General features: G+C 49.3%; 1 protein-coding gene across 1 annotated transcript; it reads right to left on the reverse strand.

Annotated features, from left to right (window-relative positions):
* Nucleotides 1–4,193: 4,193 nt before the first annotated feature.
* GATA3 (GATA binding protein 3) lies at nt 4,194–25,390 on the reverse strand. The gene is made up of 6 exons (XM_067289985.1): nt 25,376–25,390; nt 24,098–24,724; nt 20,827–21,363; nt 17,647–17,792; nt 11,718–11,843; nt 4,194–5,594 (listed from the first exon to the last, which is right to left on the reverse strand). The coding sequence occupies exons 2-6, from the start codon at nt 24,336–24,338 to the stop codon at nt 5,310–5,312; spliced, it is 1,335 nt and encodes a 444-aa protein (XP_067146086.1). The 5' UTR covers nt 24,339–24,724; nt 25,376–25,390; the 3' UTR covers nt 4,194–5,309.
* Nucleotides 25,391–26,737: the final 1,347 nt, after the last annotated feature.

The raw sequence follows: 26,737 nt of genomic DNA on the forward strand, positions 1-26,737 counted from the left end.
ACTTACATCTGATTTTTTCCTTTGCCTCACTCATTGCGTAGAGAGCACATTGCCTTTTGAGAGCAGGGGACCTGTATTTTGCGTACCCCTCACGCCTTTCTTCCTGCAGACCGGTTGAACCTGGTGGGTTTTTTGTGGTGCTCATCAGTTTGCATCTGAGCATGTCACAAGTGGTGGATTTATGTTCACAACACTTCTTTGAGGAGAGAAGGAGTTATTATCTGTTTTCCAGATTTGGGGATGTAAGGAGGTGCAAGAGATGAGGCACGAAACAATTAAAGAAGCCCTAGATTTGGAGTTCAGGTTGAGACAAACACTGTATTTCTAAAGATTTTGGTATTTTACAGCATTAATCCAGACACAAGGTCCCTGGCTTCAGATACTGCTGACAGCACTTAATGTTTCTGCAAAGTGGGTTCAGGATGTGAAACTGGACATCCCCAAAAATGAAGATCACACAACTGGTGGCTATCCCTGTGTGACAAGACTGGGTCAAGTGAGTTTCCCAGCACTGTATAGAACCTCTGTGGCAGAGACAGGAATAAACATGCAGTTTTTTAAGGTATTATTTACCTGCCTTTTCCATAAGAACTTCCTCCAGTCTCTTATTCTATCCACTTTCCAAACTCTGCAAAACACACGTCAGCTTTTCTCTAGGCCCTTCGCCACCTGCCCTGATTCTTCCACAGAAGACAACATGTCCTGAGTGAAGCAGAAGAATTGGTGGTCAAAAAGGAGTACATGAATGTGCCATTTAGGGCAGTGACTACATTAGCAAGGGGTGCAGTGCAAGAGGAGTGAAACTGGAGAGAAAAACAACAGGTGCTGAGCACCCAAAGACTAGTTTTGGGTCCCAGTTTAGGACCCAAGTAGACTAGTTTAGCTGCAGACTGGTTTTAGTTTGGCCCCATGGACTGAACTCCCATTAGCAGTAGTAGCACATCAGGTGAGGTACACCATCCAGTTTGGGGTCATCTTCCAAGCTGGGACTACTGGGAAATCACTTCAAAAGCACACAGCTCCTAATCTGAAACCAAATGCCCGTGTAGATTTGCCCTAAGGCACCTCGTAATTCAAATGCATAGGCGAAAAATAAAGGTTTTGCATATAGTGTTAATAATGGCATTTCTTGCCTCTTGAACCTTGGAACATTATGCTTTGTAACCTTAAACAGGCCATTCAATCTTGTGTGTCTGTGTGTCTGTGTGTCTGTGTGTCTGTGTGCACACATGTGTACCGACTCAGCACTGGTGCAGCCAAGTTAACTAAAGTAGATAAATCAAAGATGATAACACTGAAATTAATATTTAGGAGATCTTGACTGAAGTCTTACTGAAATCAGTGGGAATCTTTCCACTGATGTCAATGGACTTTTGTTCAGGCCATGAATAAGATATAGTTACCACAGTCACATCAGCTCATCAGTTATTGTTACTCATGTAAAATTCCCAGAAGGTGTTTTCCTTGCACAAAGACCACAAGATTTGACCCCTCAGAAAGGACCTCTGTGGTGTTTCTATGCAATATAGATTATCCAAGCAGAGCCATGATCAGCACAAAGAGACTCTCTCTGCTCTACCTGCCCACCATCAGTTTTTCCCTGCTCCTTCAGGAATAAAGAAAGGCAGAGTTACCATTCACAAGAGATTTGCTAAGGAACTTTTGCTAAGGATTTGCTAAGGATTTGCTCTGGGCTTTTCCGAAAAAACAGCTTTTTCCCCATGTTTTACAGGGAAGGGAGGAAACAAACAAAAGAAACCCTCTAAGACATTAAAATTCTGGAATATTTATTCTAGAGATTTATTCTGGAATATCTATTCTAGAGATCCTCATCCCGAGGGGGGGAAAAAAGCAGCTGAGGAACTGGTAGGCCACTTGCATTGATTTGGCATCTCACGCTGCACCTTGGGCATACATGTGGTGCGCACAACGTGAGACATCCCATTCGCGCTGTTCTTGGTATCAGTACACCTCGAAATGAGAAGGGACTGCAAAAGCCTGCTCACAACGGGAGCTCCACCTCATCATTAATTGCTGATATAAGAGCTGTCTAAACAAATTGTGTATATTTTCTAGAGTGTATACAAGCAGAGTGTCTGCATTTGTGTTTCAAAACTTTTTAAGGATGCTAATTCTCTGAGCTGGGCCTGATCCTCCTTCATCTCACTCAACGTCACTAAGACCTGTGAAACAGTTTCAGGGGAAAATTGCAAGGAGAAAGTGTTTGCAGGCCTTAGGAAAGAGTTAGAGTGAGAAACCAAAGTCAATGGAAAGATTCAAACACAGTAATACATGAGTGCAAGATTCTGCTGTCCGAATCCTCATTTAATTTACACCGTGGCCAAGGAACTGGGATCAATATCTTAGTCCAACTGCAATCTGTTGATGAGCCAAAGGAGGGAAAGGTTGTAGCACCGTGAATTCAAAAATAATAATCTCTCAAGCTTAATATCAGCAAAGATGATTATTTCCTTTGATTTGTCAGACTAATTGAAAATAGCTTTATAGTTCACAGGTGATTAATTGGGAGCCAATAAGATCTCCATTTGCATCTTGGTAATTCTTCACTCTGTTTTATTTTGACATTTAGCCTTTATGTTTAAAATATTCATTGAGAAAGCAGAAAGGTGATTAACATAAGATTTTGAATGTGTGCCGTTGGTCTTTTTTTACACATTTTGTCAACAGAGTAAAAAGGAAAGAATATACAACATTACAAAGTGATTACTGCATGTTCCACTTGCATCCTGTTAAATCCTCCTTTGTGGTAGACATATTTTGACTAGGTTCATTTTGAAACAGGGGAGAAAAAGCCCAAACAAAGATCAACCCCCTTCCTCCCTCCACTCTATTCCCAAATCAAATTATTATTTGACCCTGTGTATATTCATCTTAAAAGTTTCCAGGAAGTGGTCTTGTAAGCCTTCCTTACACGAAACATCCTTACTCAAGTGAGCCATCCTACAGACAAGATAAGACCATGACACTGTTGCTCTCTAAAGTTATCTCTGAAGATAAATTGAGTCCAAAATAGCATCTGGTAAATATGGTGATATTTTACATTCATTTGGCAAAGTCAGTAGTACACATATTTTGGGGTGGAAGATCTCAGCTCTTTTACCACCTATCAAAAAATAATCCATTTGCAGGTCATATCTGTTGAGGTTTTTATGTTTTGAGATTGCTTTTTTTACTTAGTTTTTTTTACCAGTTTCTCACAGCATTGCCAACTCCTGTCTTACCACATCATGCTTGAATCTACAGCAAGGAGAGCTGGCTGCTAAGAAGCTTAAGCCTTCATTTGGAAGGTAAGTATCCATCTCTTATGATGGTGTAAAGAAGCTGAACCGTAAATACTAAAGACTAGGGATGATTCCTAAGAATTAAAGCATCAAAAAGCAAATTACAATAGCCAAAGTTTGCTATCATTAATAACAATAATAGTATAAATTGTGCTATTTCAAAGAAATATCTTGGGGGAGAGAGGTTGGCCAATGGCCTTTGAACTTTTGGCATCCTCCTCTGTCTACCAGCAAATCTAGTCTTTTGTACCAGGTTCTGCTCACTCTTCCGAGCACAGGGATGGGATTTGGTCCAGCCCGACCTCACACCAAGATCTCGACCTCCGACCATCAAATGATACCACTTAGTATCGAGTGGAGCAGAGCAGAAAGCACTTTCCTGGGAGCGTGTCCTTGTTGGGTTCGTCTCCAAGGACTGGGGGCCTTTCCTTGTACAGCCCAAAAAAGTAGCATGGACAGTTACCTTTGTCCACATCCCAGCCCCGCGTTGGCAGCGAGGAGGGTCTGTCACCGTGGTGGCCACGGTGGACGGAGTCTATATGGGAACCGTCCCAGGCACACAGGACTGGACTGGACTGTGATTTGAGGGATAGGTAGCACACACTGAGCAGTGAGGTTATACGGACACGCTGTCCATTTATTTGGGGTTTTTTTTTTTGCTTTGTTCTGCATTTTTTTGATTTGTTCTGCATTTTTTGTTCTGCGGTGGCTGAAACCACTGCAAACACTGCATTGGCTGTCAGCACGAGTGGAAAAAGACACACATTCCCATACCCATGGAAGCTATGTAGTAAATGCCGTCAAAGCAAATGAAAAAAAATAAAGTTGTTAATAAAGAAAGAAACAGATTCCCCTTCTCACCCCCAAGCACAAAACACTTTTAAGTCAACAGAATTTAATCTAGTTTATTCTCCAAAAAAAAAAGGAGGAAAAAATATGAAAACAAAACAAAAAAAGCAGGTCTTATCACTAGCAGTAAATAAATTTGTACAACCATTCAGTCTGTATAATAGGATGAAATAAATCTACATCTTTCTTATTTTGGTGCGTTGAATTATACATACAAACAACAATTACAGGAACTTGTTCACAATGCGTATAGACCTGGAGAATGGCTATCTGAAAACCCCTTGTTGGCAATGCCCGCATGTTAACACTGATTGCCTGACACCATTGGTACTTCCTATGTAAAAGGCCCATGGCCCAAAATGAATGATCTCCCTACAGGTTTTATTTATTTAGTTATTTATTTAGTTAGTTAGTTAGTTAATGCATCATCAAAACCGTTCTAGCCAGCCCCCTCCCCCTCCCCAGAAACGAAAAGAAACCAAAAAAAAATCAAAAAATAAAATAAAAGGAGAAGACATGACTGGCAGTTGGTCCATTTGTTCTTAAGACCGTGTTTCCTCTTGGTCTGCATTGTTTGTTTTTCTGTTTTTTAAATTGTCCTCCCGTCCTCTTTTTTTTTTTTCTTTTCCTTTAAAAAAAATCTCTTGGAGTCCTTCATGCCTTTTTCTTTACAGCTCCCCAGATGCAATAAAGTCTTCCTCAAATGTACAGTATTTCTTACAATATAAGTTATATGCAAAGTTCAGCGTTTTTTATTTTATTTTTTTTTTCACAGCACTAGAGATCCTGTCCAATAGGGAATGCAAGTTCTGAATGGCTTATTCACAAATGGTATCCAGATTCAGTGGGTAAGAATACATAGACGCCATAGTGAGTTCCTTTAAAAAGTGGCAGACATCACTTTTTTTAAAACATTTTTTTTACTTTTTTCTTTTTTTTCTTTTTTTTCCTTTTTGTGCTTTTTGTTGTTTTTTTCTGAGTTTTTTTTATTTTTTTCGCCTTTACGCCTTCAAATAACATTTTTATTTTTTTTTATTCTTTTTTCCCCCTCCCATTTGATTCGGGACGTCAGACCCATAACCGCACGCCTGCAAAAATGCAAGTATATAAAGTAAATCTCATTTTGAGACCGTAAGCATTCAGCAGGGGAGTCTCTCGCTAACCCATGGCAGTGACCATACTGGAAGGATGGTGAGGTCCGAAAGAGAGGCTGGATGGAGGGTGCATCGGTGTTGGTGTAGTCAGCATGTGGCTGGAGTGACTGAAAGGTGAAATGTGGCTGATAGAGGACATGTGTCTGGAGAGGGCGGCGGGGTTAAAGGAGCTGCTCTTGGGAAAGTCTTCAAGGTTGTCGTGGACCTTTTTGCACTTTTTGGATTTGCTAGACATTTTTCGGTTTCTGGTCTGAATTCCTTCTTTCTTCATAGTCAGGGGTCTGTTAATCTAAACAAAAATCAATTATTTTTTTTGTGCTTCCATCCCTTCTTCCCAAACCACCCTGGGATTCGGGTACCCCATGTCTCAGCAGTCCTTGCAATGTGCCAGGACAAGGCTAAGCAGTCAACAACCCCCACCCTCCCCACGTGCCGTGGCTACGCAAATCCTCCTCCACAAAAAAATCCAAGTCGGGGCTGAATCTGCCCCGGGAAGTTTCAGGAAATTCCAAGTCGGGCTGAAACTTCTGAGGATGAGATGACAAAAAACTGCTGGCAGAGTCTCACTAGAGCAAAACACGACCGAAAAACTTGCAGCGGCTAAAAAATTTCAGCTATCTGGGCATTAGGTAACTGCAGTGTGTTCAGGAATGAGACCGATCATTACCACCTTGAAATATTCCCTACAGACACCGGCTCACCCTGAGGCTTCCTGACTGATCCAAAACCATTAGCGACAACAGCTGTTGGGATTTCAGCGCTACGAGGGGCCCCAAACCTCCACAGCAGCATTAGGGAGCTGGGCAAACCCTTCAGAAAAGCAACTGATGTTCATACCATTTGTCCTCTTTGGAAAGATTTTGCTCTGACCATGCCCTCATCCTTACAGGTTTATTTCTGGCCTAGAACGGTATCTGTGCTGCCTGGCGCAGGGCACATTTTCTATTTGGGTGCGGACATATCCATAGGAAACCAAAGCATTATATTCTCCTGCATGGATGTATGCAGCAAAAATAGCAGTCCATACACCCATCAGGGTTAGGAAATGGTAGCAAAAGGTCTATCTAAGCACTGTAAGGAACTCATTTTGCTCCATGGAGAGCCAGCATCACAACACACATTAGCACAGATACCATGAAAGCCTCAAAGACCACCCTCAAGAAGGGATTTATGCACCTAACAACCACAAGCACCCTTAAAAATCTGGACTTGGGAGCCTACATGGGGAATTAGTCAGGCACAGGTCTGTGCTGGCTCCTCTGCAGGACTTCACCCATAGCAGAAGGCAGTCCCCAAGACAGCTGAGGAAAAAAATACCCAGGTTTGAACATTGCTTTTCATAATAAATGTGAGGACACAGCTGTGCTGATGGATATTCTGCAAAGTGTAGAAGAGCAGGGGAAAATAGATGGGTTTTCCACCGGAAACCTCTGTCTCAGCCCTGGTGAAGGACAATACAGAGATGTTCCTGCAAGGATCTTGAGCAGATCTTCATTTTTTAGCTTTTGAGTGAACGGAAGGGACAAAGCACTCTCTTCTTTAAGATCACAGCAAAGTTCAGCTTCTTGCTTATAACCCACTGCTTGGTGCTTTCCACCACGGCAGAAGGATCATTCACTGCTTTCTCTCCCTGGGAAGGTCAGGATACAATGGCTCCCTGTTACACACAGGGACAGACCCACGGCAAGAGGAAGGAACAGATTCGGCTACTCTGGTTCAGGCAACCCAGATTTCGTCATCTCAGTCAGCCTTAGTGACCTCGGGCTCTCCGTACCAGCAGTGATGAGAAACTGTGCCTCATCCTAAAAATGGGTGAATGAGAGTCTGACTCTAACTCCGTACAAAGAGGGAGCAGCCCAGCTTGCAGACGGAAAGAGGTGGGAAAGAGGATGCCCGCCCACGTGCAGACCCACAGGAACCCTGGGGCAGCAGCAGGGAGAAACCTCAAATGTCATGGGCCTTAAATACAATATCACCCTTCTCCCCGGCTTCCTGTCCTAACGGAGAGAACTAGGACACGCGCACAAGGAAGCCCCTTAACTGCTACGCCGCTGACAGCGCTGGCTGAGGCTGCTAATGGGAAAGCTCTGCCTGGCCCGTTTTAAGCAAGCCATCAGTGACGTGTCCCTCAGGTTCAACATTCACGAGGCAGCCCCAAGTGACCGTCACAGGGCAGCAATATTTATGCCGTTGGCACAAACCACCCCACCACCGACCGCTGGCCAGCAACTTTGCGATCGAGCCTATGGGATGCTGCCCGGGTCCCCAGAGAAACATCTCCCACGTGTCACCCGATCTCAAAGGAGCCGTTGGCCCCGGCCATGGTTTCAGGTGAACCTGAAGGATGGGAATAGCAGTTTTGCTCAGGGAGGCAGAAAAGCCAAGGCCAGCCCTGCAGGTGGGGTCAGAGATGCCATTTGAGCTGTTAAGGCATTCTGGTGTATGTGGTCTCGCGCTCCTAGAGCAGTACCTCATTGCAAGTGCCAGACAGGTGAGAACTCAGGCAAACAGCAGTAGAAAAGACCAGCACAATCATAGCAGCAAGCTGGAAAAAATTTTGCTTTCCACTGACTTTAAAGAACGACGATCCCAGCAAAATTGAAGTGTTCCCCAAAACATCAAAGTGATGAACCTATCTCTGCTTCTGCGGTATATAAATGAGAGAGCCAGAGGGAAGCCCTTTTCCATGAAAATTCATTGCAATAAAAATGACAAACACATGCTACATTAAAATTAAACCAGCCCAACACATGTATATGAAATTCATTAATTTCATATGGAGCCAATTAATTATGGGCAGTCTGGCTAGGAATTATGCTCTTTGTTTTATCATATGTAAAAAAACAACTGTTCTGCTCTTGGGACCCATAGCCCTGCCTTTGGTTATTATGATATAAAGACCTTTTCTGAGGGCTTTTACTAAAGCAATAGCAACTCACACATTTCTATGGGTATAGGCCAATCTGCTGTGTACCTCCAGCAAGGTACAGGCCCTTCCACCCATCCACCCATCTCTGAAATGAGTGAAGGCTTATCCCATTTCTAAGAAGTACTAAAATAATAAGGACAAGAACCTCATATTCAACAGATCAAGTCCATGGGATAGTCTTATACGTTATAGGTCTGATCCTGCTCTGACTGAAGACAATGAGATTTTGCCATTGACCTCAACAAGGTCCTGTCACTGAAGCACATTTATCCTTTAGACATAGTCATTATAATGTTGGGTTAATCTTCCAGAGTGGCTGTATCTTAGAGAGCACTCTGGGATGCCACAGGATGAAAGGCATCATATCAATGTAAAATATTAGTCATTGTTAATACTGGTGTTAATGTAGCCTGCTCTTGCTGAAGTCAGTGAGAAAAATGCCAGCAGCTTCACTAAAAGCCGAAACACACCCCAAGACTACTATGATTATTTCTTACATCCTATTGACAACTGGGCTTGCTTCAGCTATGTAAATCAACATGAAAACAAACCCCAAGAAAGAAATAGTATTGGTATTATTCCCTTCTCACTGATAAGTAGGACTCAGCCCTGCTATCATTCCTTAAAAAACAGGCAAGCTTCATCTTCAGATCAATCCATTAAAATACCCTAACAATGTGAAGGTCCAAATAAAATTCATTAAACCCAAAGAAAAGACAAAATGAGGGAGATAAAAAAGCAGCCAGGAATTTCCTGTATCTGTTCTACTGCATCCTACAACCCCTCCTAAAACAGGGCGAAGGCATCTTCCAAGCAGCCGAAGGGCTTCGGCTGGCACTGACACAACCCCTTTGCAGACTGGGCTGCTTGGAAGAGACATGGGTGATGAACCTTAACAATATACGTATTTCTGACACTTCTCCTGACTCAGAATTGGTGCAGATTTGGATACACGAAAGGAGCAGGACCTCAGCCTACACAAATGGATATTGCACTTCAATGGGCCAGTAGCAGTTTGCACCAGCCAAGGAAACTTGTCCACATGCAATCACCAAACTTCCTCCCTACCCTGAGCTGATTAAAGGGTTGTGCTGGTGCCATCCACAATGTGGTTAACACAGCTGGCTAGTTCCTGCCTCCCAGCCTGGTAGCCAAAGAGGGAAGGCGTCTTGGTAAAGCTACCACTGCTGCCTTACCACCAGTCACAAAAAAATCGTATATATTTTGCTTCTGAAATACAATGTGGCCTTCACAGTCACAGGCTCTAAAGCAATTTGGGTGGCAGAAAAATGCTGTAACCCTTTGCCATCATGGATCTTTAGAGCTGAGGGTGGTACTTTCAAGGGCTAATGCAGTGACATTGCCCATTTCTCACCAGAGTAATAACTAAGCATCATCTAGGGGGAAAAGTGAAAAAAAAGATCTATCCATTCATAGCCAGAATCTGGTATCCTTAGTCATATTGCTGTGCACATATCTCAGTCCTCTGGGGGTTTCATTTAAGTAGGTCCCATTAATGGAGTTGCTCATAAGGCAAGATGCTACTTGACTTTGGTAAGTAGCTGTGCTGAGCTTTTCAGCAGCTGACTGTGTTTTTAATGAATATGAAAATGGTTCCAATCTGCTCAAGGCCTACCCCATGTCACAAATTTCACAGCTGGATCTGAGCTTCCCTAAACAGTGGATCTGGGGTTGATTCAGGCCAACCAGGTTCACAACATTATTGCAAAAAAGAGAAAAAGAGAGAAGGAGAGATTAACGACGGGTGCTCTCACAGGCTCGTTTCTGGAGAAGAACTCAAAAATTCAGACACCCGTCTAGACACCTTAGTGGGGATTCCTACAGTCAAATGTCTACACTGTGGTTATTTACATCCGAATTTATCACCCTGCCTCTGTTTGTAGTCATGGAGAGCAATAGACTCTTCAAAGGTGCAAATCATCTCCTCCAAACACAGACGTCTCCACCAGGTTCAAGAAATGGCACCTGGGAAGGGCCTATTTCCTTCTATGGATGGTGCTGGGGGGCAAGGGGAGCAGCTTCAATACAGGTGTCCATACCATAGGTGTCCCAGGTCCCACGATTTGACCCCTACCTCTGGTGGCTGCAAGGCCAAAATGAAAACATAGCATAAGCACAGCTTCTTCTTATGAAGCTGGCTGACTGTGCTCCTTTCTTGCCATGGAAATAGCAAAAGGAGAATATTTTCTTATGATATTTTTGAGACCTTTCACTCCCAGGGCCTGGTCCATCTCCTTTGTTTTCAGTGATGAGACTAAGAATTTGATGGCAACTATTGCTTGCTACGTGGGACCCAAAATGTGCTGAGACACCTGCCCACTAATGGGTAAACAAATCTTCCTTTTTTCTGGGAGAGATGTCTGTCATGGAACAGGTGAAAAATTAGTCTGTTTGGGTTTTTTTTTCTACTTGATCCAAACTCGTTTACTCATCCCAAGAAACCAAAGAGCTTGAAATAGCAAATGGAAGGGACTGAGACATCACAAGGGTTGGCTGCCCCATGAAACCCGATCCATTTTTGATGTGTTTGCGTGGGTGGACATGAGGGCAAAACATAGCCTGAGATTTCTAAGTCAAACATAAAGCAAACGACCACTATAAAAAAAAAAAAGTGATATCAAAGCGAAGAAATTGAAAGTCTTTTCCTTCTTACATAATAATTATTCTAATGCCACATACGGAATGAGAGCAGCAGGAGTAGCCTTAAGACTCCTTTATTAGCAGTATTATTCAGTAGAACACTTTTCAGATCCCTTTAGCTCTTTCCCTCGGGCACATATCCCTGGTTCCTGCAAGCTGGCTTTGCATGGAGATATTAGATTAAATCTGCCAACCATTTCATTTCATTTCTCCTTCCCTTCCATGACAGATGCTTTAAAATTCACATCACAGGTTGAGCAGACTCTACAACCCGCTAACCAAATCAAGTCCTCTCTGGTTTAGGAATCACTTGCATCAACGAGGGCGAACAGGAGACCTAAATAAATCATCTTTGGGGACTGGTGGAGGGACGGGACAAAGACAGCCACAAACCCAAGAAAGATCTAAATAGTTGCTGGCACATTTTGCTTTTTTCCGGAGTTCGTATTTGCTGGAGGAACCAAGCTGTGCATAGAAGGGATATCAGTTTGCAAGGCAGCATGTTGTCTTTTCCAATGCACTGAGCCCAATCAGCAGCGGATAATATCTCACTGTGTTGATCCACCCCTCCTTTCTTGGCTCGGGCATGGGAAAGCTCTAACATTACCCTTGGCCGCTCCTGTTTTATAACTTCCCAAATTGGATCAGCTACACTTGCCCAAGAGGGCCGTTCCTGATGCTGGCCCATTGCTCCGACCCCCAAGCTCCCCAAAGGGAGGTCTCAGCACCATCGAGGACGGCAATTCCTGAAGTCAGGAAGCATTTGGACCATCGGCCTCGTGGAGCAGAAGCCCCGCTATTGAGCGTTACCGTCACACTTACATTGTGCAGCTTGTAGTAGAGCCCGCAGGCGTTACAGACGGGATCGCCGTTGGCATTTCTCCTCCACAGGGTGGTGGTGGTGGTCTGACAGTTCGCGCAGGATGTGCCCGCCCTTCTAGCTGCAGACTGAGGGAAGGAGCAGGGAGACACGGGGTGGAGGGGGGAGAAAGAGAGGGAGAGAAAAGCGCCAGTGTTAAAAAGATGCAATCAGCAAAATCGCTGAGAAAGAAAACAGCAACCGTGCAAGGCTGACGCACGTCGGCAGAGGCCTCCAGAAACTGGCTTGTGAGAACAAACAGCAATTCTGAAAAAAATCCCTCAGGTACTTTAATCCCAAATTATATACGAACTGAATCAGGTGCCAAAGGGCATCCTGAAAAGTGAGTGCTAAACCTCTGATAGAACTCCTCAAAATTAGCAGCGCTGGCACAACCCATTCCAGAGGGAAAAATATTATTTAAATGCCAACATGTCTTTCCATCTTAATTCCCTCCGACCCCCAGGGGTCTAATTCTGCAGCGAGGGCCTGAACCAACAATTGCCGGAGTCAACAGCATGACTCACGCCGGCTTCAGCGGGCGCCGGATGAGACCCGCGCGGCGTTTGGTGGGCAGCTGCGCCTTGGATGTGACTGCAAGCCAGGCCCAGTCCCTTAAGCGCAGCTCGGCTTCAAAGCACACGGGCTCCGGATCGGAAATAACATTGTGGCAAAGAGTGAGAATCCCGACTTTCTAATTACACCCTTTGACAGCCTAAACCTTCGTGTTTATTTAAGGAGGGGTAATGAGCCTGAAGTAAGAATTTACCATTTCACAGAAGGGGAGGAACAGAAAAAGTCTACGTGTCAAGGTGTACAAGGGACCTTTTTTGTTAGCTGCGATAATAGTGTAGCAAGGCCAAGTTTAGTGAAGTTGTTCCTCTTTTACATGCATGAATTTGTGTTCATCATTTAAAAACTGTAATTTTGGCAAACAAATTGTCCTTCTGCCACTGAAGGAGGAAAAGGAGTTTGCAGACTTTTAGATGAGTGCGTATGCATGTTTGCATGTGTGCGAGTGCCTACAGCTCTTAAAAAAGACCTTTAGATTCCAGTCCTATCTCTTCTTCATCAACATGACATAGTCCCAGAGCTCTGATTTCATCCTGATGCATTGCTTTCAATGGGACTGCTCATGTGCTTAAAGTTAAAACATGTGCTTAAGCGATTTGCCAGATCATAGCAATGCTTGGCACCTTGCAGAACTGAGCCTTTAATGCTCTCTTTTGTGCTATTACTGTTTCAAATTTACCCCTCACCCCACACAGCCGCACATTGTAGCACATCCAACATTAAAAAAAAAACACGGCATCTTTGGATACCATACAACAAACCCAAAATGCAAACATGGACACTGGCACAGCTCTAGCTTTAATACCAACTCTTGTTAGGTCATGTTGCAATTTTAATCATAATTGAACTCAGCGTAGGTGGAGAGAGGACGGGTTGGTTTTGTTTTAGATAGAGTAGGAATTTTTTTCTCTTTTTAATTAGACAAAAAGGACTGTCTAAAAATTAAATAATATGATGCCCACAAGCATTAAGAAACGTCGCAGCAAGCCTGATCTGATAGCAAGGGGCTCTCCCCAGCTGATTGCACGGACACTGGAGGAAGAAGTAGCAGAGAGGCTTCAGCCGTGACCATCAGCCACTGGCTCTGTGTCAGTGGTGCAGCACTGGAGCAGCCAAGGGGGGTCAGACCTCAAGACAAGCGGGATGAATCCCACTGACTTGGGGGGACTCTGGAGAGCCTCAGAATCAAAGGGAGCTTTGGCTGACCATGAGACGGCATAAACCAAGCTGAAACCAGCTGATCTCAAGCACAAGGAGGACCTCAGTTGACTTCTGCTGACCACACGCGGGAGTTACACCGCTTGCCCACCCGATACAGTTCAAGGCAGAGGGAAGGCAGGGGCTGCACCGGGGGGGGGGGGGAGTTCTCTTTGAGAAAGAGATGAAAAAGGGCCTCAACTTGGCTCATGGGTGCCAGCGATCTCAGTGAAATCGGTAGGACAACCCAGGTGCTCCAGCGAAGCATGGACATAAGTGTTTGCAGAGCCTTGATCTCACCCCGGCCCCAGGAGCGAGGGGAAAGTCTGCAGTTTTCTGCATCCTCGGCTCCCGCGGACCACGGCGGGTGGCTCAGGAGAGAAGCAGAGGCCGGATCGAGTCTCTCGGTGACGGATTTGCCCTTATCAGACCCAGAATCAAGCCTAAGGAAATTTCTGAAAACCAGTGATATTTGACTCAGCCCACACAGGGGAAACATCCCCTTTGAAGATATTTAGGGTTTGTACAATGCGCTCACCATAACTTCTCACATGGCAAATGTCACCGTCTTGCTACTTTCTCAGGATTTTAAAGAAATTCTCGCCTCCTGACACTTCCTAAAAGAATAAACCGCAACGTCCACTGGCTTCTTTTCCATCTGCCATATTTTGCCTACGAAACCTCGGAGCTGTTAGCCAAGTATTTTAAACCCTGGGCTCTTCTGGTCACAGACCATACGTCTCATGATGTACCATTCCTACTGCAGACACTGGCAGTGGGCAGGAAACAACGAATAATAACGTTATTGTAAAAAAAAAAATCCCATTCACTGCCACTAGTCACCAGCCCAATCCTGACCACATAAGTAATGAGATCACTTAAAAGGTGCTTAATGCCATCTGTAGGACCAGACCCCGTGACCTAGTTGCACAGGAGCGAGGGCACAACCTTCAGCACATGCCCAAAACGTTGACATTGATCAAAAGGTGGAATTGAGAAAAATGTGGAAGGAGGAACCGAGTGCTGATAAAGATGCTGAACGGAGGGATGTTTGCAGAGTCCAGATTTACATGGGCTGTCCAAAAAGCTACAAGTGACAGCTTCCTAAAATTAGCCTGAGCGCACATAAATCTGTATACGGGCCTTCTGAGAAGCTGGCTATAAACCTCCTAAAAATAGCACGGCTGGACATGGAAATGGAGAGTTTTGGATCCGCGTAGGCAAGAAAAGGGAGAAAACAAAAAATAAAAGGAAGGTTTTATCCCGGTCTCCGCAATGGCAGCTACAAGGCGGCCACTGGCGGCCATGGGAATGAGGACGGGATGCGGGACCTTGTGAGAGGGGCACGTCGGCTCAGTCCCCCCGGCCCGGGCAGGTCTCCCACATCCACAGCATCCCCTGGAGATGGAGGCTCGCTCCATCTCCCGTAAAGGAAGCATTGGCAAAGGCGCCCAACGAATTTAATGAGGGTTGGGCCGGGTTCTCAGGATCTCAGGATTTATTCTCCTTCTCTCCCCAGCCTGTTGCAGACCTGTCTTTAGTTTCATCGCGCCCGGGATGGGAGCCTGCAAAACCAGCCCAAGGTCACGCAGGGAGCTCGGGGCAGCGAGCGAGGCGCGCACACGGGCTCCCCACCCCGCGTCCGGGTACGCCTGCCACCTTCCCCAGCCCACTCTCCTCTCCAACGTCAGGAAGGAGCAAGTCAAGCCACAGACGTACACACGTCTACGTATATATATACACACACACGCGCGCAATGAAATGCAAATACAGTCCCAGCTCTGTTGCCTTCTGGGGTTTTTTTGAATTTTTTTTTTTTTTGGAGAAGGTTAGCAAAAGAAATAAATATAGATGCAGATAGTTAGAAACATTTTTCTTTTCTTTCTTTTTTTCCAGACACTACTGAAAAAAAAAAAAAGACAGAAAAATCAAAAGTTCCTATTTAGCAGAGGCTGCATGCAAAGGACAGGAACTTTTAGTAACTTAGACTTTTAACTGAAAGGCCCAAGATAGGGATGGTTTTGCAAGACAATATCTGCCTTTGCTTTTTTTTGCTTTTCTTTTTGTTTTGTTTTAAGAATGACCTTTTACAATGCATTTATTTATTTATTCCATTTTGCATGTGCCGGGCTCAGGGTGACTCGGGACATTCTTTTGTGGTTCCATCAGGCACATTTTGAAAGCTCTCCCCCCCGTTCCCAGCCGCTTTCCTATTCTGCCTCCCCCTTTGCTTGTTTGGATATGCTCAAGCTCCTGTGTGTTTGGGTTGGGGAAACGGAGCTGTTGTTTATGAGTTATCTCCAGGGCTCAGATATCCGGCAGCTTTTTCCTAGGAAGTTAACTTTACACATAAAGAGAGAACGAGAAAAAAAAAGAAAAGAAAAGAAAAGAAAACCGTGTGTGTTTAAGACAGTAGGGCCAGGGGGAGGAGAAGAAAACAAGAGAACTGCCCAAAAATTAAAAATCCCAAGCCGCACTTCCCTCCCTAGAAAGCCTTTCCTTTTTTCTAATAAGGCTGTGAAAGACGAGCCCGAGTTGAGCGAGACCAACATTTTCTTATAAGGGAAACGAGCAGGGCAAGGCACGGGGACGTTCTGCCTTGCGTTACGCTCGTCATGCAGGAGATTTTGGGGCACGGGGGGATGAAGGAGAGACCTTGCACCTCTCCCAACCGCGCACAGAGCCCAAAACCGCCACCGCCGCTGCCCCTCGCGCCGTGACCCTGCCCGGGGCCGTGCACAGCCTCGTGCTGCAAACGCCTCCTAGGGCGGATGAACCAGCTGAGTTTTGCAGCCCTTTCGCGGGGGACAAAGCTAAACACGTGCCGGAGACTTGCCCAACCGAAGCCACCGGCACCTTGACGTTGAGCTCCAGACCAACGAGCGGTGCCGCCGAAGCGTTCCCGCGGGATCCGGCCCCACAGGGACCCGCCGCACGGTGCTGAGCGCCAGGACGAGCTCTCGCGGCGGCCGAGAGACGGCCCGTGCGCCCCGCTAGCTCAGCAAGCCCCGCGGAGAGGGGACACCCGCTCTTTCCCCCCCCTGTTTTAAGCAGTGGCCCAGGAGCCTGCCGGCATTTTTAATCATAATGAAACTAAACGTGCCTCGATTCTAAACATTCAGTAACTTCCCAGGCAGGGAACATATTTTTTCCCCCGCTTGATATATTTTTCCCCTTGTGGTTTGCCTGATTATTTGCCAAATATACTTCAACGCATTTATTAGCCGTGCCCACAGCTTCCAGACCTTTTTGTGGCTTCCAGGGAAATTCATAAAGAGATCGCTGGGGATGCTATAACATATTGCCTGTATACATTACAGTCGCAAGGTCTGAAGCTATTATTTCAGAGAGTTATACGCGCACGTCGCCGTCCCCCAGCTTGGGTGGTCCGAGGCACGCGCTCAACTTGACGCGCTCGCCTGTCCTCGCACCGGGATTGCTCACGGATATTGCCATCCACTCCCTTCTGGCTGCGTGAGCGCTGATTCAGAGTGGGTGGCAAGCTCCTACCGTGCAGGAACAGCAGACTTTGATGCCCCCATTGCTCCGGCACGGATGACCCCATGGGGTTCAAAGGCCAGAAGGATCCTCAGGCCAGGTCTTTGCAGGACCAAGGCCTGACTGATGCCCAAAAGGCGAAGCTGCAGCAGCCAGCCCGCTCCCCAAAACGCCTTTCCAAAACACCACCGTCCAAGGGGGGGTGGCAACTTTGGGAGCAGAGGAAAGAGGTCTGGAAAGCCTTTGAGAAACCCCGCTCTCCTGAAATCTCTTTGGACGCTGGGAGGGAATAGCTTTGCCCTTCTCCCCAAGGGCTATGTGCCTTGAGTCATGACTCTACCTCCCAACAGCCCCGCGCAGAGGCCTCTGCCCTATAGCGACCTGTAAGAAATCTCGGTTCTGTTTCGCAAGAAGCCCTAATAAGGGCTGGACCTTTATTTTTTCCCGGTTTTGTAGTTTTTCAAGATTACTGAGGCCCACAGCAGCTGCGGGCAGCACCCCCCCGTCTCTCTGCCGTGGTAGGACGAGATTTCTGGGTGGGATGAGCTTCCCTTCTCTGTCCTGGGCTGAGGGCGAGGAGCAAAAGTTGAGGAAGAAGGAAAAGGAGAAAGAAAAGCGACTCACCAGCCTTCTCTTCGGTTTGATCAGGGGCCGGTTCTGCCCGTTCATTTTGTGATAGAGTCCACAGGCGTTACACAAATAGTGCCCGGTGCCGTCTCTTCTCCACAGAGGGGTTGAGGTAGCCCCACAGTTTACACACTCCCTGCCTTCTGGAAACAAGAGAGCGCATAGTTCACTTAGGGAAAGCGGAGGTGAAAAGGGCTGCAAAGGCTTTTCCGGCTGTTCCCCCAGCCTGGAAAAAGCTCCCTCCTCCCAAATCGTCCAACAGACCCGTCCATGCCAGACCCAGCCTGGCAGCTTGAAGCTCCATCCCACTTCCAGGCTGTTTATGTCCAAGGCCGCAGCTAAGCCACGTCCCAGGCCTCGACAGAGGAGAGTCAGCCCATGCAGGGCCTGATCCTGTCTCCCTCCCCAGCACCACCCTTGGTGTCTCCCAGCAGACAGCATCCGGCCTGTGGCCCAGCAGGGACAGTGACGATGACAACCCTCGTGCAAAGCCCATGCCAGCTTGAGGGATGCCCTGGAGAAGCCGAGGCTTTGGATCTGCTCTCACCCCTCCCGAAAGGGCCTTACTCAGGAGGGGGAGGAAGATGAGAGGCTAGCAGTGCTCCTGAAGGCACTTCTGCAATGTCAAGAGCTTCCTTGTCCGCTCTGGAGCCCGGGCTCCTGCGGCTCCTGTCTCACTACATGGGCCAGGTGAGCCTTGGCAGGTTCCAAGGCAAGCCGAGGTGGTGCTTTCTACCCCCAGATCAGATCCAACCAGCCTGAAAAGGAGCCTCCAACACCCCAGGGACAGATGGATACCGAAAAAAAGTCCCTGGTCGTCTTTGTAGGCCCCAGGGCCGCTCTTCAAGCATTGCCCTGTGTCCCCATCCAGGGAGGTGGATGAGCCGGAGGGGGGCTTTTCTTTGGACTCAGCGCAAACCACATGAAGGTCCCCAAAGATAATCAAGGACCACAACACCGGCCCCCACCCCACCACAGCCAATACTCCTCCAAAATCTGCTACTGATTCACCTCTGGATTAAACCCTCCCCAGCGAGCCCTAGGGGCTGCAGACACCAACCCACGGCCGCCCTGCTCTCTTCTCCGCCACGTGTGCAGCCTGCCCGTCCATCCCCGGGCGCTTGGGGGTCCCGAAGAGCCTCGGGGCAGCCTGAGCCCTGCCTCAGCCCCTTCCTCTCCTCTATACAGCCACCCGCTGTCCTCCCCACCCATCCAACGCCCACAAAACCCATCGGCTCCCCGGGTGCGAGGAGGGAATTGCCCGACGGGATGCGCTTTGCCCCGTCGTGTCACGATTATCGCGATGGGCTGGCGCTCTGCTCCTGCGCTCAGGGGAAAACCTGCCCCTTCGCAGCCTTCTCCCTGAGGGCTGCGGAGGGTGTTTTTTGTTGGGTTTTTTTTTTTCTTGCTTTTAAAGATACTCCCAGCCTAGCTGAGAGCAGCGGAAAACCTCGGCTGGCCGGAGCACAGCTCACAGCACAGAGCTGACTCCCCGCTCCCCTAGCCTGCATTTCGGTCCGGCGGCACACTCAAATGAGAGGCATCCGCGCTCTAACCACAAACGGCAACCGTTTTTCCAGAGCCTTTGCACCAAACCCTTCTCTTCTCCGCGCTCCCCCTCCCAAAAAAAAAAATTTTTTTTGCAGCCTTTTCTCCCTCTTTGGTCCTGGAAAAACACCCCCCCCTCCTTCCTTTCCTTCCATCCCTTCGGCTAACCCCATCCCCCCGCCCCCCAACACTTTGTGTGCGAGTTTCCCAGCTTGCTAAAATCGACTTGAGAAAAAAAGAAAAAAAAAAATAGGTGTTGCTCCTGGGGTTGGTTTATCGCAAACCGCAGATGTCTTTCTAGAAGGTAAAGTAACAGAAAGTGGCAAAAGGAAAACAAGCGAGAGGGGAAGAGGCGGGGGGGGGGGGGGGAGAGACGGTTTGAAAATCGGGCGCAGCCGCGGGGCGCCGCGCACCGCTGCCGCCGCGCTGCCGGGGCCGCGCTGCGCACCCGCGGCTCCGCTCCGCGCCCGCAGCCTCCCCCGGCAGGGCCGAGCTGCCGCCGGGGAGCTTCTCCCGGTTATAGCGCGGCCGGGTTGTTCCCCTCCGCTTAAACCGGGCGCTCTCGGGCTGTTCGAGCGTCTCTCCCTCTCTTTTGTTTCACTCCATCTCTCTCTCTCTCTCTCCCCTCTCTGCTTTCATGTACAAAACATACAGGTCTGGGTTTTTTTGTCACTCTAACCGCATCCGGACTCTATTAAAGTTCCTGGCGCTGGATAAACAATGCAACTGTCGCGTGCAGCAGTCTGAAAATAATTGGATTAGCTCAAACATATCAGCTAAATAGAGACAGTCCCTGCTCAGACAGACAGAGTAAATGTCACCCTGGAAAAACCCTGAAAACTGATCTCATTCATGCCAGGCAACCCTGCAGCAGCCTCCACGGAAAAAAAAAAAAAAAAAAAAAGAGAGAGAGAGAGAGAAAAGAAAAAAAAAAAGGAGAGTTTTAACTAATCGCCCTTTGCTCTGCACATACACACATGTGCATATACATGCGCACACACATATATGCGCGCAGACCTATATGCACACACACATATATGCTCACACACACACATATATGCGCGCACACACACACACACACACACGCGCGCAGTCGGTGCAGACACAAGCCCGAGCCCGGACCGCGCAACTCCGCGGAGCCAGAGCTGCTCCCCCGCGGCAGCACCTCCCGCCGCGGCCTCCTCCCCGCACACGGGGGCATCACGGAGGGGCTTTGCACGGGGCAGCCCGGGAACCGGACAGCGTTGGATTCCCCGGGCCGAGGGGAAAAGCCTCCCCCGGGGCTGCTGCGCTCCGGGGCTGGGAGGCCTCCAGGGAGGTTTGGGCTCCCAGGCGGGCTCGCATGGGGCTAAGCCAGGTGTTGCACCCCCAGCCCAGGCTGGCCGGGGGGGGGGCTGGCTCCGGTTACTATCCCAGGAGGAGGCAGAGCAGCCTGCGGGGAATTTAAAGCCGCCTCTGTGGGAATCGCCTCAGACCCCTCTGCTTTCATCACACGTGTGTTTGCGCGCATCCTCCTGCGGAGAGGAGCGCAGGACGCGGCCCTACCCCTTCGGCCCCCGCCTCCCGGCTCGCTTTCACTTCTGCATCTCCTCTCGCTAGCAATGGGCACGAAGAAGCCAAAAACCCTACCTGTGCTTGAGCGTGCTTTTGGTCGCGACTTGCACCCGAAGCCGGTAGGAGATCCTCCTAAGAGGCTACTGGGGGGAAAAAGTCCAGAGCCATATTCTGGGACATAAGGTGGGTAGGTAGTGATGGGGTGATGAGCGGAGGAGGTGGCTCCTCCTAAAGAGGCCATGCTGCTCCGCGAGTGAGACGACTCCAGCTTCATGGTGTCGGCCAGGGACACCTGGTATTTGATGCACTCCTTCTCGTCCTGCCGGGTGGAGCCGGTGGAGCCGGGGGTGGAGATGGACGGATCCGGGGACACATCTTTGGGAGGGGTCGGTGGGAAGGTGAAAAGGTGCGGGCTGGAGTGGCCGGCGGATAAAGTGGAGGAGGAAGCGGGCGGGTAGACGGAGAGGGGTCCCGGCGAGCTGTGGTGGATGGAGGTCTTGGAGAAGGGGCTGAGGTTCCAGGGGGAAGCGCCGTGGTGGCTGCCCAGCGCCTTGCTCCCATCCAGCCAGGGCAGGGACCCGTGCAGCAGCGGCGGGCGGCACACCTGGCTCCCTGCTCCGAGAAAGCAGAAGCAAAAGAAAAAAAAAGAAGAGAGAGGAAAAAAAAATCGGGTTACACTCCCTGGGCCGCGCTTTGCAACCCGTGCTAGCCCGGCTTGGGGCTGGGGGGGGGGGGTTGAACCCCTTCCCATTCCCCCCCCCTTTTTTTTCCAAAGGGCACAGCTGGAGGACCAACCAGAATTGCACCTCATCCCCCTGCCTTTAAAAATAAAAATAAAAAAGCCTGAATATCCCGAAGCGGCCGCCCCGACCCTGCTGAGAGCGGGCAGGGCTGGAGCTCAGGGACCCCGAGGGCTGGCAGCCCTGGGGCGCGGAGGGGGGATTTGACCAGCCCCGCTTCGTTTTTTTCCCTTCCACGCGGACTTTTAGCCGAAGATCCTGCGTGAAATTGCCCCAGTGCGGAAATTATTTTCCTTAGCTCGAAAATAATTTCCCAGTCCCCTTCCGAAAGCAGCCGTGGGCTACAAACCCTGGGAATATTCTGGCCAAACGAAGAGGACCAGGAGATGCCCACAAACGGGGCAATAACCTTTTCCGTAGACCTACTTTACTTTGCAAACCGCCACAGCTTGTCTTTTTTTCTTCCATGAGGCTGCACTTTTAGGCAGCTTTCTCGGGGTAATATGGCACATTCACAGAGTACCAACTCTCTCAAAAGAAACTCTCCATCCCTTCTTATCCCGAGGGACGCTTCACTTGCATTTTGAAAGACAGAGCTGGATTTTGCAAGTAGACACTACATTTACGCAGTCAAACCTTTTTGCCTTTGGTTGTAAGTGTCCTTAAGGAATCATAGCTATTATTTTAAAATAATCGCTGCCCTTACCAAAAGCAAAAACAAACAAACAAGCAAAAAAACCTGCCCCAATCCACAGCAACTTTAACAAATTGCTATATGCTGAAAAACAGGATTATTCAACGGGAGAGCAAGTTCGCGCCTACTACTAAAGCCCTGGATGCATATGGACATCCAGAGGTCCTTAACGTTTGTAAGCACCGTGATATGTGTATTTAGAGATTACTAGATCTACAGAAGGAGAGGTGCGAGCACAGATCTATAGAGGTACAGCTAGCTGGAGAGCGAGCGCAGTATCTACCTGCGTGTCTGTATGTGAGCTTGGGCGTGCATATAAAATCTCCAAGCACCTCTGCTAGTTTTCACCACGCTAGACATTCGTGAACAATACTGAAAGTAACTGCTCTAAAGGAAGGGAAGGTGGGTTATACGAACAGAAAGGGTCAAGATTCATTATCTTATCCAGGAAGTAGCATAGTAAATAATATTCAGGCTAGATCAGAGAGACCGCATTTCCACTTTCTGCTGATATACTGAAAAAAAGAAGAAGGAAAGAAAAGAAAACAAAAGGAAGAAAGGACGAAGGCTGCTGATGCTTCGAAATAATTGTTTTAAGGGGACTGGTAGCAGAGGAAGGCAGCTCCGGAGCAGAGCCTGGTGCCGGGACTGCCGCTCAACAAGTAGCTGAGGTCTGAGAGCAGCCCCTGCGACCCGGCTCGGCTGCGGCGGCGGCCGCTCGCTCTTCCCAGCAAGCCTCCCTTCTTGCCGGGGGATTTCCATGCCAAACCTCGGGCTTTTTCGAGTCACCACTACAGAGATCACTCTCCGACTTAGGAAATCGGGATCTGCTTTTCTTTCCTCTCCCTCTTTTTTTTTTTTTCCTTTTCCCTATTTTTAACGGTACGGGCAAACTCCAGCGGTAGCTACTGAATCGCTCTGATTCTTCTTAAAAGATGCCACCGAAGCCCTCACCCTTGCGCGGGTTTGGGCCTCAGCAGCCCCAGCTCTTTTGCCTCCTCTCTAGAAGCCAGTGTATCAGTTGTGACCCAGGAACAAAATTCACATTCTGGATCGCTACATTCCTGAAGAACCCACAGGAGAACATAACAGGTCTGATACCTAATTAGACCTTGGGATTTTTTTCTCTCTTTTTCTGTCCTTTTTTTTTTTTTTGAATACACGCCATAGTGCGGCCCTGAATGAACATGCAAAAAAACTTTCACTTCAAGCCTAACACGCTGAGTGCAAACTAAATATCCCAAGCGTGAGGACAGGGTCATCCTCACTCCCTTATTCTACACCTTGTTTCCGAGATCACCTCATCGTGCAGGAATGAAACCCAATACGAGAACCCTAACTTTTAACCTATCAAAAAAAAAAAAAAAAAAAAAAACCTAAGCGAAAGAGAGAGAGAAAGAGAAAGAAAGATGAAAGAAAAAGAGAGAGAGACAGAGGGAAAGAGAGAGAATGAAAGAAAAGGAGAGAGAGAATGAAAGAAAAGGAGAAAATGAAAGACAGAAAAAAGACAGAAAGAAAGAAGGAAAGAAAAGAAAGAAGGAAAGAAAAAGACGGACAGACAGAAAAAAAAGAAAAGAAAAAAAGAAAGAGGAAGGAAGGAAGAAGGGAAGGAAGGAAGAAGGAGAAAAAGAAAGGAAGGAAGGGAGGGAGGGAGGAAGGAAGGAAGGAAGGAAGGAAGAAAAAGAGCGAGCCTGCCTGGATTTTGATTTATTTCCAAGAAGCCAACCCCAAAATTCACCCGTGACGTAGCTTCCCCGCCGTCAGGGGTCCCCCCCGGCGGCGGCAGCAAGGGCGCCGGGGCCGTCGGCAGCGCGGAGCCGGGGCTCCCGCCGAGCCGGGCCGGGCCGGGGCCCGCAGCCGCCCGCGGAGGCTCCGCGCCGGCGGAGGTTGCGCGGCCGCGGGGCGCACTCACCGTGGTGGGCCGCGGGGTATCGCTGCACCGTGGCTCGCACGGAGTTGCCGTAGTAGGGGGGGACGGGGTTGCCTTGTCCGTCGATGTTAAAAAGTACATCCACTTCCTCGGCGAGCGGATACTGCGCGGGGTCCATGTAGGTATGGCCGAGCGGCGGGTGGTGCGAGTCCGGGTGCTGCCCGTTGAGCACAGCCGGGTGGTGGTGGCTCACCCACCGCGGCTGCTCCGCCGAGACCTCCATCTTCCGAGCTCGCTGCCCTTCGTCCTCCTCCTCCTCCTCCTGCTGCTGCTCGGCGAGGCGCGGAGGGCTTGCGGCGGGAGGGGGAGACGGTGCGGAGTTGATGCAGGGGATGGGGATGGGGGGGTGACAACAACAACAACAACAACAACAAAAAAGAGCTCGGCGAGCTCGGGGGTTGTTTCTCTTTTGGTTTGGTTGCAGTTGGAGGGGGGTGAGAAACGATCGATTCCAAAAAAAAAAAGGAGAAAAGGAAAAAACAAAATAATTAAAAAGGAAAAAAAATCGAAGGGAAAACAAACAAACTCAGGGGGGAAAAAAAATCTCTACGAAGCGAGATCCCCTCGGTATCTTCCGCTCTTTTGCAGCTGTTTCTCTTCTTTGATCACCTGTAACGAGAAAGAGGAAAGGGAAGGAGCCGAGAGAGAGAGAGAGAGAGAGGGAGACGGAGGGAAACGTGGTTGAGGAGTTCTGAACTTTAGCACCTGACTTTTTAGGCAGGAGCAAACCCATCCCATCCCTCGGCAGCGATCCCTGGGAAGTCCACGCTCTGCCTGGACCCACCTCTCCCAGCGCCTCTTTCTCTTTCGCTCTCTCCCCTCCCGGCTCGCAGCGAGGGAGGGAAACCGAGCGGCTCTAAGCGCGCTCCTGCCGCTGCAGCGCTCTTAACCGCCCTCTCGCTTTTCTTTTCTTTTTCTTTCTTTTTTTTTTTTTTTTGGTCGACGTTTGTTTATTTGTTTATTTTGCTCAATTTGCACCTGAGAAGCTCCAGCGGCTTAAGCCGGTGAGAACTTGTGCCATTCGCTGCTCTGGAGCCTAGAGCCACTTGGATTGCTCATTAATTATTATGCAACCGGGAAAGGGAGAAGAAGGGTGGGAAAAATGAAAAAGAGAGGAGGGGGGATAAAGCAATAAAGAATAGGGTGGGGGTGAAGGGAAGGAGCGAGCTTTTGCAAGGAAAAGGCGGGGGGGGAGAGAGAGAGAGAGAGAAAGAAAAAAAAAAAAAGAGAGACAAGTTGCTAAAGAAATTCAGCACAAACCTTGGTGCAGAAGCAGTATGTGACCCAGGAGGGATGAAGCTGAAAGTGCTTGATCAGATCAGATTGTGCTCGCTCGCTCTCCCTATTTCTTTTTCTTTTTTTTTCCTTTTTTTTTCTTTTCTTTTTTTTTTTTTTTTTTTACAGGGAAGGCATTCTTTCTGAAAGGAGCAGGATGGCGCCAGCCGGCTCAGTGCTTACAGACAGCTGTGGCGAGACGCAACTTAAGGAGGTTCCAGTGTCATAAGCACGGGGGAGGCGGAGCCTGGCCGCGGCTGAGGAGGGGACCGGCGCGGCGCCTCCGCGCTGCCCCCGCCGCGCAGCCCGCGGGCCGCGCCGCAACCCCCTCGCCGCGCCGGCACCGATTGCACAAACTGCTTTTTTTTTTTTTCTACCCCCCCCCCTTTTTTTTTTAAGGGGGAAAAATTAAAAAGTTTTCCCGCTGGCCGAGAAACTCCGCGAGGGGCACGCACGCCTCGCTGGCTGCGCTGGGAGAAGGCGCGGTTTTGCGCGGAGACGGCGCCGGTTTGCGCGTTTGCACGCCGAGGGCGGGCAGGAGCTGGGAGCTGGGGCAGGAGCGGCGAGGAGGGAGCCGGCGCCGCGCTGGGGATGTGCCGGCGGTTACGTTAAGCAGGTGCAGGAGCGCTGAGGGCTTGGCGGCGTGAAATACAGCCACATCTCGTCGGGCGAGGGTGCAAGGCCGGTGGCCTCGGAGTTGCATAAAGTTTTGTGGGTTTTTTAGGATATGGAAATAACATGATTTGAGGGTTGGGAGGGTTTTTTTATTCTTTTTTTTTCTTTTTTTCCCTAGTTCTAGTGGAGGTCCCAGTGCGGGGCGAATAGAGGCAGCTCGCAGCCCGGGGGCCCGGGGCGCTTCCGCGGGTGGCGGGCAGCGGAGGGGAGGGGAGCGCGGCGGCGCCCACGCGCGGAGGCGGCCGCGCGCGGCGGGGAGGGCGCGCGCGCCCTGCAGCGCCGCCCGTCGCGCAGCAGGGGCCGCCGCGGCGCTCGCAGCCAATGGGGGCGAGGCGGAACCGGGCCGCTCGGCAGCGCCGCGCTCATTGGCCGCCGCCGCCGCCCGCCCGCCCGCCCGCGGCCGCTGCCTTGAGCCAGGGCATCCCCTAGCGGCCCCGCGCCGCCCGCCCGCCCGGCACCGCCCGGCACCGCACGGCCCGCGCAGCACGGCCCGGCCCGCAACAGGTCGGCGGCGAGCGCGGAGCGGAGCGGAGCGGAGCGGGACTGAACGTCGGGCTCCGAGGGCTTGGGGAGGGAGGGAGAGAAAAGGCAGAAGGAGGAGAGAAAGAGAGGGAAGGAAGAGATAAATGAGAGAGAGAGAGAAAGAGAGGGGGAAGAGACAGAAGAGAGAAA

The sequence above is a fragment of the Apteryx mantelli genome, chromosome 1, assembly GCF_036417845.1.
Source record: "Apteryx mantelli isolate bAptMan1 chromosome 1, bAptMan1.hap1, whole genome shotgun sequence".
Lineage (NCBI taxonomy): Eukaryota > Metazoa > Chordata > Aves > Apterygiformes > Apterygidae > Apteryx > Apteryx mantelli.